Source organism: Peromyscus californicus, unplaced genomic scaffold (assembly GCF_007827085.1).
Source record: "Peromyscus californicus insignis strain IS unplaced genomic scaffold, ASM782708v3 Scaffold_22__1_contigs__length_63687245, whole genome shotgun sequence".
In the NCBI taxonomy this organism is placed as follows: domain Eukaryota; kingdom Metazoa; phylum Chordata; class Mammalia; order Rodentia; family Cricetidae; genus Peromyscus; species Peromyscus californicus.
Window position 1 is genome coordinate 58,237,581 of NW_026294525.1, and position 11,572 is coordinate 58,249,152.

General features: G+C 41.8%; 1 protein-coding gene across 1 annotated transcript; it reads right to left on the reverse strand.

Annotated features, from left to right (window-relative positions):
* Window positions 1-218: 218 nt before the first annotated feature.
* Rfpl4b (ret finger protein like 4B) lies at window positions 219-5,877 on the reverse strand. Its single transcript, XM_052750679.1, has 2 exons — window positions 5,143-5,877; window positions 219-374 (listed from the first exon to the last, which is right to left on the reverse strand). Exons 1-2 carry the CDS (start codon window positions 5,875-5,877, stop codon window positions 219-221), a joined length of 891 nt encoding a protein of 296 aa, XP_052606639.1.
* Window positions 5,878-11,572: the final 5,695 nt, after the last annotated feature.

The window sequence follows — 11,572 nt, forward strand, 5'->3', positions numbered from 1 at the left end:
GGAGTTTGGGGTGTGGCTTTTTGTTTTGATTTGTTTTGTTAGGTTTTTTTGTTTGTTTTGTTTTGTGGGGGGTGGTTTTTTGTTTGTTTTGGGTTTTGTTTTGTTGTTGCTGTTGTTGTTGTTGTTGTTTTGACGTGTGGTGGTTTCTTAAGTTCTTCCAGATGATTCCAATTTAAATCCAGGAGTAAACACTATAGTTCTCTCCTGCTTAGGCTGTCTTAGTCTTCAAGACCAAATGAAACCATTCGAATGAACTGCTGCCCACGAATGATGCTGAACTGGTTTCCTCCCCCAAATCTATAGAGATTCTGGTTTAAGTCTCTGTCTTCCCAGGCATCCCCTTCCCGACCCAGGAGGAAGAGGATGAGGTCCCCCTGCAGTTTGATTCACAGCGCACCATAAAGGACTAGTGAGTATGACAGGATCAGAGTTTGACACGAGGTGTTTCATTAGCAGCACCCACATGGGAGAAAAGGTAGGCTGAGGGTTAGAAAGTTGAAATGTGAGGTGAACAGTTAGAGAGAGGATGGAGATGCTCTCATAAATGCTATAATGCTATTGTGCAAACTGGTATTTGGAATTGCAGTTTATCCCTATAACAGGATGCTAAGCCTTAGTAGGCCCCCAAACCTTAGTACAACTGACTCCATGATGAAGTACCATTTAGGCTGTAGAACTCAGCATGTAGGCAGCACCACCTGCCAAAGCTAAAACAAAGGCCTCATCCATCAAAGTGCATCATTCTAAGAATATCTCTAAATGTACTAACCTTGCTTTTTGGCTTCTGTACTTCCACTTCTAGCTACCTTTCCTCATTAACTGAAGTATGTCAAGCCAGAACATAGTTTTTTGTGGTTAAAATCTCATCCTGAGAAAGGCTTGGGACTATATTGGGATCCTGAACACCCAGTGCAGTCGCCAGCTAATAAAGACTTTCTGTTGGCTTAAACCTGTGTCTGAGCAGTCTTCTCTGATGGACACCCCACAACAATCTCCACACTATGGTTTTTGCAGAGCAGAATTTTGTTTTCTCAGAATGATTGCACCTCTACTATCAGAATCAATTAACACATCTCTGTATACAACCATCTCCACAAGAGTTGTGTGGCTAGGAGAGGCTGGCTGGTGGGTAGACAAGAGCAAAATGGAGAAGAAACAGAACTAAAAAGTAATTCACATGAATGGAGAGAGGGATGTGGTTTATTTGTGCTGAAATGTGATTTTATTAGTATGTTAATGAAGTTGCCTGGAGATCAGAGGTCATAGCCATTTAGCAGAAGTCTGGCAATGGTAGCACACGCCCTTAATCCAATCACATGGCAGGCAGAGGTCAAGGACACAGCCAAGCAAGGTGACCTGAACTTTTAATCCCAGTACCAACCTTAGAGACCTGCAAGTCTGTATAGACAGGCAATGACGAGGAAGTCACGTGGTTGGGTTTAGAGCCAATGAGAAGGCAGAACAGAAAGATAATAAAAAGACAGTCACACAGGAAGAAGGTCTCTCTCTCTGGGAAAGCGGTAGCGGCGAGGTGGTCAGATAAGGTAGTCGTGGCTCTTGCTCTGATCTCTTGACTTTAACTCTGTATTTGATTCTGTGTTTCTTATTTAATAAGACTGTTTAGAATTTTGTCTACAGCAGGAGGGAAATACAGTCATATGATACTTTCTTCAATTATGTTTCTAACATAATACGAGTATGTTAATTAAAAACAACTTTACAATGAACCAAAGATAATAGTAGATGATACTAACAATTTGAAAAAAAAAAACTGTGAGCACATTCTTTAGGCAAATCCCTAAGCTAAAAATTAATAGGAATTATTGCATTTAATCCTCAAAATAATCATTCCACAGATCTGTAAGTGACTGGCTGCAGGCCTTCTTACTGGTGTCAAAATTTATAGGCACTTTCTCCCTTGTATAAACGGGTGTCATGTGCAAATATAACTTGTGCAATACTCCCAAATATGTCCATTCATCTCTGGAAGACATATAATACCTAATTCAGTGTAAGTGCTATGATTATAATTGTTTTGCTGGTTTTGTTTTTATTTTGTTTTGTTTCATTTTTATGAAATGATAATACTGTATAGCTTTGGGATTGCCTGGAGCTCACTGTGTAGACTAGACTGGTCTTGAATGTGCACAGATCCACCTCCTTCTGCCTCCCCAATGCTGAGCTTAAATGTGTGGTGCCACCACACCCAGCTGCTGTACTGTTTTTAGGATGATGGCAAAGATAAAAAGTCTGTACACATTCTATACAGACTCACTTTTTAAAAATATATATTTTTTTTGAACTAAGATTGGTTGAATCTACATATGTGAAGACTCCAGATTTGGAGGGCTGACTGTTGTATTAAAAGTGAGTCTTTTATTATTATTAATTCCTGCTGTGGGCTGGTCTGTATGTCAAGTGTGTTGCTGATTGGTCAATAAATAAATCACTGATTGACCAGTGGCCAGGCAGGAAATATAGGCGGGACAAGGAGGAGAATAGAGCTGGGAAGTGGAAGGCTGAGTCAGAGACACTGCCAGCCACCACAATGGCAAACAGCATGTGAAGATGCCGGTAAGCCACGAGCCATGTGGCAAGGTATAGATTAATGGAAATGGATTAATTTAAGCCATAAGAACAGTTAGCAAGAAGCCTGCCATGGCCATACAGTTTGTAAGCAATATAAGTCTCTGTGTTTACTTGGTCGGGTCTGAGCAGCTGCAGGACTGGTGGGTGAGAGAGATTTGTCCTGACTGTGGGCCAGGCAGGAAAACTCTAGCAACAAATTCCCTTTACTGATTTGGGAATTTCCATATAGAAAAGTTAAATAATTCATCCAAGACCACAAAGCTGAAAGCAGCAGAAACTGGGTTTTTGCTAACCAGTGGACAATAGCAAACAGAGTGTGTGATCCACACTCTGGACCACCATGGTTCACCCACATGGGAGAGAGGAATTAGGCCAATCAACAGTCACAGGCATCCTCCACTCCCCACCTTCACTCCCCACCCCATCCCCACCCCACACACACACAGTATATGAGAAGTGGGGGGGGGGGGGGGTCACTCAAGTGGGAGAAATGAAAGCTTGGAACTTAAACATCCAAAAGAAAGAAACCTGAAGGCCTTTGAAATAAAGACACCATGGGGACACTGGGGCTTTTAATACTCAGGAGCAGGAGCCTGGAAGCCCAGGGTCTGTGACAGTTTTTTGAAGTATAAGTCTCATCCATTGATGAGTCAGGTAAGCACATTATTGTGAGATATTAGCATGCTTAATGAAATATAATAAAAGAAAAATATATCACCAATAAGTATTATTTTTGAACATTGTAAAGCCCTGTTGCTTTATTAGAATGCAACCCACCCAAACCCACTAAAAGGTAATGCAAGGCAGCCCCTAAGAAGGATCACAGATACCAAAAAGGAACATGGGGTAAAAACAAGAAGGAAAAGAAAGTTACATAGGAGTTACAGAGTCAATCTGTGATTGGTTAGTTTTTTGATTTGTGTTTTTTTTTTTTTTTTTTCTGCCCAGGAATGGGCCAGTTTTGTGGGCTAGGGACAGAGATGGCTCTGATTTCAGGGTCAAACTGTATTTCTTTCACTGGCCTTTCTTGGCTTTTTGACACTGCCTCTAAAGCCAGGGCACATTTCTTTCCCTGACTCTGATTCTAGGGACCAAGAGTGTTACTTTGGCACTAGTTTCAGAGTCAGGGCATGTTTCCTTGGTTCTGGGTTTGGGGATAAAGTGTTTATTTCTCTGGCTCAGGTCCCAAACACAGGCTGTGTATCTATCTATCCCTGGTCCTGGGCCCCAGGGCCAGGAGTCTACTGTCCTGCTCTGTGATTGGTTGGTTTCACGAGTCAGTTGGCCAGGGGCAGAGACGGCTCTGATTTGGGCCAAACTGTGTTTCACTGGTCTTATCTGAGCCATCCTTCCCCAGTTCTGGGCTCCAGGGTCGGGGTGGGTTTCTCTAGCCAGCCCCTTTTCCCTACACCTTGGTCTCTCAAGGACTCTCATGCAGCTGGGAGGAGGGGTCGAACAGGAAGCGGTGTCTCCCAGTTTTGTCTCAGTGTGAAACTCTATACGGTGTCAAAACATCTTCCACTGATTCTGTTGGCTTTTGTTGGTTTTTGTTTGTTGTTTTGTTTTTCTCCCTAGCAACGATCATTATCAGAAATTCTATATAAATGAGCATGAAATAATAAAAGAGTGTCTCGGTTGGGTTTTTATCGTTGAGATAAAACACCATGACAAAAAGCAACTCAGGGAAGGAAGGGTTTATTTCCTTAACACTTCCATCACAGCCCATCATCAAAAGAAGTCAGGCAGGAAGTCAAACAGGGCAGAACTTGGACTAGGAGAGGCCATGGAGAAGTGCTGCGTACTGGCTGGCTTCTTATGGCTTGCTCAGCGTGCTTTCTTATAGAACCCAAGACCATCAGCCGATGTGTGGGCCCCATCCACAATGGGCTGGATGCTATCTCATCAATCACTAATTTTTAAAAGGTCCTACAGGCTTATCTATAGCCTGCTCTTATGGAAGCAGCTCAACTGAGGCTCCCTCCTCTCAGATAACTCCAATTTGTAACTCTGCAGCCTAGGAATGGCTGAGTTACCCAAAAGAAGATGTTCAAATGGGGCACTGTTGTTCAAATGTTAAATAGTCTTATAATAATAATAATTAAAAAAAAGCCAGATATCAGGGTGAAGGCTGAAAGATCAGAGAAGCAGAGCAAGCCACAGTCATCACCTATTACCTCACCAATTCCACAAATCCTCAGACTGAAAGCTTCTGAGTCCTCACTCAAAAGGGTCTCAGCTGAACTACTTTATTTCGTGTTTCCTCATGCCTTATATACCTTTTTCTGCCATGCCATTACTCCTGGGATTAAAGCCATGTGTGCTTCCCAGTACTGGGATTAAAGGTATGTGCTACCACTGTCTGGCTCTGTTTTCAGTGTGGCCTTGAACTCACAGAGATGCAGAGGATCTCTGCCTCCTGAACGATGGGATTAAAGGTGTGTGCCACCACTCTCTGGCCTCTATGTCTAATCTAGTGGCTGTCTCTGTCCTCTGATCCTCAGGCAAGTTTATTAGGATAGACAATTTATCACCACCACAGGGCACTACTGTTACTTTCCCCTGGCTATTCAGAACAAAGGAATGGGCTTGAAGAGTCCACAAAGGAGATTCAGAGAGAATTCTTTGCATTTCCCTTTCCTGTGTCAATTTGCAAATGCCAGATGAAGGAGATGTGGGAGCGGTCCAGGACTCAGGCCAGTTGGGTGACTCTCCCAGGATCTTCCACCAAGTTATAGCCAGGTTCCTCCTGCTGACTGGCTCCTTGCAAACACCTGAAGTCCACTCTTTTCTTTTCCCCACATCAACTTCCGGGCAGACCAGGGAGACGTTAGAGCTGTCCAAGACACCAGCCAAGGGGGTGAATCTTCGGGGATCTTCCGAGTTATGACCAGGCTCCCCACAACAGACATCACTTAAACCATTAGAGAGTACCAAGGAGGAGTCACCAGTCTCAATTTCTAGAGCTGTGTCCACTGAGCAAAACCCCTGGGGTCCAGTGATCTGCCCCATGGGTTGCTTCAGGAGGGGGCCGTGCTGCTTGATAAGAATGATGAGTTCTCGAATCATCCATTCATACATGATCGGTCTCTTATTTTCTTCTCTACACAAGGGACAGCTCAGTATCGAATCTTCTGCTCCTTGTGCCATCCAATTCTTAGTGCAGTCAAAGCAGAAAACATGGGCACAGGAGAGAGAGACAGGATAAGAGTAAAAGTCCAGGCAAATTGGACAGACTGCCTCCACTTCCAAACTGCCATCCGGAGTCCATTTTTCAGGCAAAACAGCCATTTCTTCAGTTTCTGAAAGCGACTGGTAGTCTTCAGTACACGATCTGTCCTTTGACACACAGGATGTATCTAAATCCAATACGAATATTTGTAAAAACTGTATATATTTGTTTACATGGTTCTAGGTGATACTAAGTCACTGAAGAATCATAGTTAAGTTTATCATCTGTGACATTTTAAAGAGCTATCTATGTATGATTGCACACCAGAAGAGGGCACCAGATCTCATTATAGATGGTTGTGAACCACCATGTGGTTGCTGGGAATTGAACTCAGGACCTCTGGAAGAACAGACAGTGCTCTTAGCCTCTGAGCCATCCCTCCAGCCCCCCTCCCAGATCTGTAATGGATCTAGATCTGAGTGCAAGTTTTTCCACCCTACACATTGGTCAGTATTTCTCCCTTAGATATTTACAGTTTTGTTTTGGATTTAACCCTTATTTAAATCTATTCATAAAAGCAAACTCAATCCCAGTCTACCTGACACAGAAAAGTGACTAAGAAATCTTCACAACTGCAGAGACAATGACCACATGTGAACGGACCAGCAAAATCCACCACACGGTGAGTGAGATGCCACAAGACCTCAACTATCTCAGAGTGTACCTGATACTTTTACCAAAGAAAAATTACTGGCATTTATAAAGGGTTTGTTTTCCAGGGTTATGTACCATCTCAAATGATCAGAAATGCCGGGCGGTGGTGGTGCACGCCTTTAATCCCAGCACTCGGGAGGCAGAGCCAGGCAGATCTCTGGGAGTTTGAGGCCAGCCTGGTCTACAGAGCAAGATCTGGGACAGGCACCAAAACTACACAGAGAAACCCTGTCTCAAAAAAAAAAAAAAAGCGAAATGATCAGAAATAATTCAGTAATAATTATACAACAAATATTAATTGTTACATATATCTAAGTGAAATGCATAGAAAAGTGTCTAAAAATATCTAAAACTAGAAAATATTACTTAAAAACACAAAAACACATGTGACATGATTCTGAAGTTTAAGGCTAGAAGAGCAAAGCAGACCTTGATTCAAAGTAAAAGAAAAATCATAGGGATATTTTATTATGAAAAGTGCCAGGGCTGGAGAGATGACTCAGAGGTTAAGAGCACTGGCTACTCTTTCAGAGGTCCTGAATTCAATTCCTAGCAACCACATGATGGCTCACAACCATCTACAATGAGATCTGGTGCCCTCTTCTGGCCTGCAGGAATACATGCAAGCAGAACACTGTATACATAACAAATCAATCAATCTTTAAAAAAGAAAAGAAAAGTGCCCTGAAGTTATCTTGTGAAACACTTCAGTAGTGATGAGAGTCAGAGTTCTCAGACAGTGTACGACCTCCTCTTTCCCCATCTGAAAACTAAAAATAAAGACACAAAGTTGTAGCCAGAGAGAAAAGGAATTGTGAAGTCGGCCTCCCAGAAGGGTCGGTTTACCTAGTTTGGGTAGTTTCCTGCAGAGGACTTCGGATCTGACTTCTCCACTGACGAGCTCAAGCTCTTGGCTGAAGTACGTTTAGGCACTGCACTAAGGCCCTGGGCTTTTTATAGGGCCTGAGACAGTCTCCATTCACAATGAGTCGTAAGCTCCACCCACAATGTGAGTCAAAAGCTCCCTCTATTGGTTGTGCTGCTTAAATCTATTCAAAGCCAGTTGGTGGGGGCGGTGACAGTGGTGGCAGCACACACTTTTGATCCCAGCACTCAGGAAATAGAGGCGGGTTGATCTCTGTGAGTTCAAGATCAGCCTAGTCTGCAGAGGGAGTTCCAGAACAGCTAGGGCCACACAGAGAAAACTTGTCTTGGAAAATCAAAATAAATAAATAAATCATTTTTTAAAAAAATCTAATCAGGTAAACCTTGATTCTAATCTCCCATGCACGTTGATTTGTAACTGTCAAAGAATTATACTTCTGTACAATTAGATGCCATTAAAGACCACAAATGATTATATAATATTTCATAATATTTCTTGAGTTAAAATATCAAGGCTGCTGCCATCCAAATGATATTTTTCTACTTTCAGAACTCAATTTTTAGAAACAAAATCTACTAGAGATCAAATTTAACCTTGGCTGATGTAATCACTTATGTAAATATATCTGATACAATAAAAATAGACAGCTTCTAAAACAATTTCTATGCCCCTTAATTTCAACAATTCTACTTTGGGGATGAGTCACTAGATAGGATAAGGAAAACACCCACCAAAGTAACACTGTGCACCTGCTGTAATCATTCATAAGATTGCCTTTACTGTCAAAAATGTCCTTGCTTAAGCAATAAATTATGTGGTATCTATATTGAGCAATAAAAATAAACGTTTCTTAGCATTCCTGTTCCTTCAAATATGTGTTTTAATACATGCGCCCATTGTTAAATGACTGGGTTGTGCCAATTAAGATATGCATCATTTTACATAGTTATCAGTTTGGGGATGAGGACAAGTCTACTCTCTTGGACATTTTCAAGTATACCATACACTGTAATTCATTATAGTCCCTATGAATACAACAGCTTTTTAGAATTATTCCTCCCATTTATTTAATAGCCCCCACCCCTGCCTGATAATAATACCCCTGTCTACTTGTACGTATTGAGGTTTTTTTTACATTCCTTACATGAGTAAGAACATGCAGTGATTGCTTTGGGGAGACCTGGCTAAGCATAAATAATGTTCTTTATTGTATGCGTATAGTTGCAAACGGTAGGACTTTTCTCTTTCTAAGAATGTCTAGTATTCCATTGTGAGTATTAACACTTTTTCTTTATTGACTCATTCCTTGATGGACTCTTTATCTTAGTTGTCATGAATAATGCCAAATGAATACAGGAAATCTGTATATTTCTGTATTGTATTTATTTCCTTTGGGGGGGGAGTATATACTCAGAGTAGAATTGCTGGATCATAAGGCAGTTATATCTAATTTTTTACTGGTTTCCATTTACATGGAGATGTATCCATTTACATTTGTTGTGTAACAAAACTTTTCCTGGGGAGGTATAACACTTATATGTTCTCATCCCAGATAAGAAACCCACGACATACCAAAGTGCAGTACAGACACCACCAAAGTCTAATTTGGGGAACTGATGAGTTTTATTGGGGTTATTTACAGTAACACAGGTGAACGGCTACTTATAGGAGCAGAAATGACTCAAAGACAGCCATATCACCAAAGGCCACCCCAGCACAGGTACTCCCAAAGCTGGAGCACACTACACAGCCTGAAAGCAACTCAATAGGCTGGATGGAGATTGTCCTTTCCAGGTGCTTCTGTTGGGCTAACCCTGTTAGCTCGGCTGGTTTCTGCCTCATCTAGGCAGTTGGTCAGCTCTTCTTGTAGCTTTGCTCCGGAGAGTCTTCCTCGCAGCTCAGTTTCCGGGTCTGAGGTGGACTATTGGTGAAATTATTAAGGCCACTCCACGTAGTTAAAAGGAGATTTATTAAATGGCATAATTTACAAATGAAGGGATAGGTAGGTCGCGGGGTCTGGGGAAGGTGTATCGCAGTCCAGCGGTGTTCTCTGGAGCCCTGCTTGGCCCACCTCCACCGTCCAGGGTCCCGGAACCGAGCGAGAGTGCTGGCCGATCCAGATCTCGGGTCCCCAGGCGCCTCCCTTGGCCCCGCCTTGTAGGCGTGACAGTTGGCGAAGTCTCAATGGGGGTTGGAACTTCCAGATCAAAGCTGGAATGGCTACTCACTACAGTGGACTCTCAACTTTGATAGCTTACTGTGGCCCAGAGAGGACCTAGTGAATCTGGTTAGTTTCAGAGACTCCCTGGTGCTATTTGAGTTTACCTTCCTATTTCCAGGTATGAGACAATTGTCTTCACATGCATCTATCAACAAGAACACCAAAAAGGGTTTGTAGCCATGTGGTGGCACATGCCTTTTATCTCAGCACTTGGGAGGCAGAGGCAGATGGATCTCTGTGAGTTCAAGACCAACCTGGCCTACAAAGTGAATTCCAGGACAGTCAGGGCTATTACACAAAGAACTCCTGTCTCAGAAAACAAAAACAAACAAACAAAAAGTTTTTGTGAATTATATGTCATATAACATGCAATTAGTGTATTAGAAATTAAAATTGAAGAAAAAAGAAAAAAGCTAGGCGTGGTGGCACACACCCTTAATCCCAGCACTCAGGAGGCAGAAGCCAGCAGATCTCTGTGAGTTAGAGTTCAGCCTGGTCTACAGAGCGAGTTCCAGGACAGCTAGGGAAACTTAGTGAGACTCTGTCTCAAAAAAAAAAAAAAAAAGAGAAAGAAAGGAAGAAAGAAAGAGAGAGAAAGAAAGAAAGAGAAAAAGAAAAGAAGGAAGGAAAGGAGGAAGGGAAAATGTAAGAAAGAGTAAGAAAGAAGAGAACTAAAATTGATGTGTTTTTGTGATAGGGTCTCACTATGTAGCCCAAGCTAGTCTCCAACTCATGATATCCTTGTCTCAGATTCCTCCCAAAGGATTATGTGTACCAACTTGCCAAAAAAACTTAATGAAAATTAAATTTGATTAAATAACTTTAACAAAGCCATTACAAGTTAATACAATATAGTCTTATCTTATTTTAAAAAGAAAAGGAAGAAATCTGTTATCTAAAACAATAAGCAATTGTTGAGAAAGTTGGATCATTTTGCAAACTATAATTCTTACTTGCTAGAAGACAGCTGGATTCTCACATCTGTTTCTAGTCAATCTGATTTGATATGTTCTTTTGATGTAAGAAAAAAATCTTATTTCCACAAATATTTGGTTAGAAAAATGGGGTGGAAAGGGGGCTTGCAGATCCCCTAAAAGAGACTTAGGGATCCCCAGGACCCTCTTCTAATTGAGAACCACTGTCCTAATTGAGAATACTGGGGAACTCTGCCTAGCAACTGATCTCAGCAGCAAAGGCCCCAGTGATGCGACCAGCCATCTACGTGGCTCAGGCCAGTTACAGATTCAGATGATGCAGCAAATACAAAACCCTTCTCCTTCTTTTCCTTCTCCGCAAGGATGAGATGTGTTCCACGTTTTCCATTTACTTTATAGTCTGTGGTAATGAAGCCAAGTCAGGTCATCCTCCCTCACTCAACAGATGCTTAACGCCAATGAAACCGTCATTTCTCATCGGTGTGTTCCTTTTTCAGCTGGCTGTGGTGGTAGCTTAAGCCTACTGAAGCTGCTCAGCTTTTGTTTTTTCCTTCAGGAGAAATATTTTCTTGCCAGGAATATTCACTTTAGTGCCCAACTTTTCATTACTACTGAAATTCTGAATTCAAAGAGAAATATTCTTTTAAAAAAATTTCAAGTACTGGAAATATTTGAAATCAGTTGTCTGTGATATCTTAATACCTTCATGACAGTATATCAAAATGTACAGGGCTTTCTACTTTTAAAATGTAATTATCATGAGACTGTCCATGAGTTAAGATCAAATCGTAAATTTAGCTTGTTTCCATAGCATCCTGATTCAAAAAGGAATTGACTCTCACACATGGTAGTTAAATATAATGCAGCCCCTTCCCAGGAGATGAGAATAATCATCAGTCCCATCAGGCCATCCTCTGCCGCATCCAGTGCCAGCCTGGGCAACATAAGACCCTATATCAAATAAAAATTAAAAACACCATAGTTGTCCACTTCAAAAGGCAGCCTCAGATGTGGGCAGCTTCCCTCCTTGGCTTTTATCCCTAGGTGTGGGACCACTC

What these genes read in the sequence shown, in the direction of transcription:
- Rfpl4b (XM_052750679.1), bottom strand. Translation starts at nt 5,877, where the DNA reads ATGGCTGTTTTGCCTGAAAAATGGACTCCGGATGGCAGTTTGGAAGTG. An exon ending in TTCTGAATAGCCAGGGGAAA is followed by an intron (nt 375 to 5,142) that starts GTAACAGTAGTG and finishes ATCAAACTGCAG; the next exon opens with GGGGACCTCATCCTCTTCCT.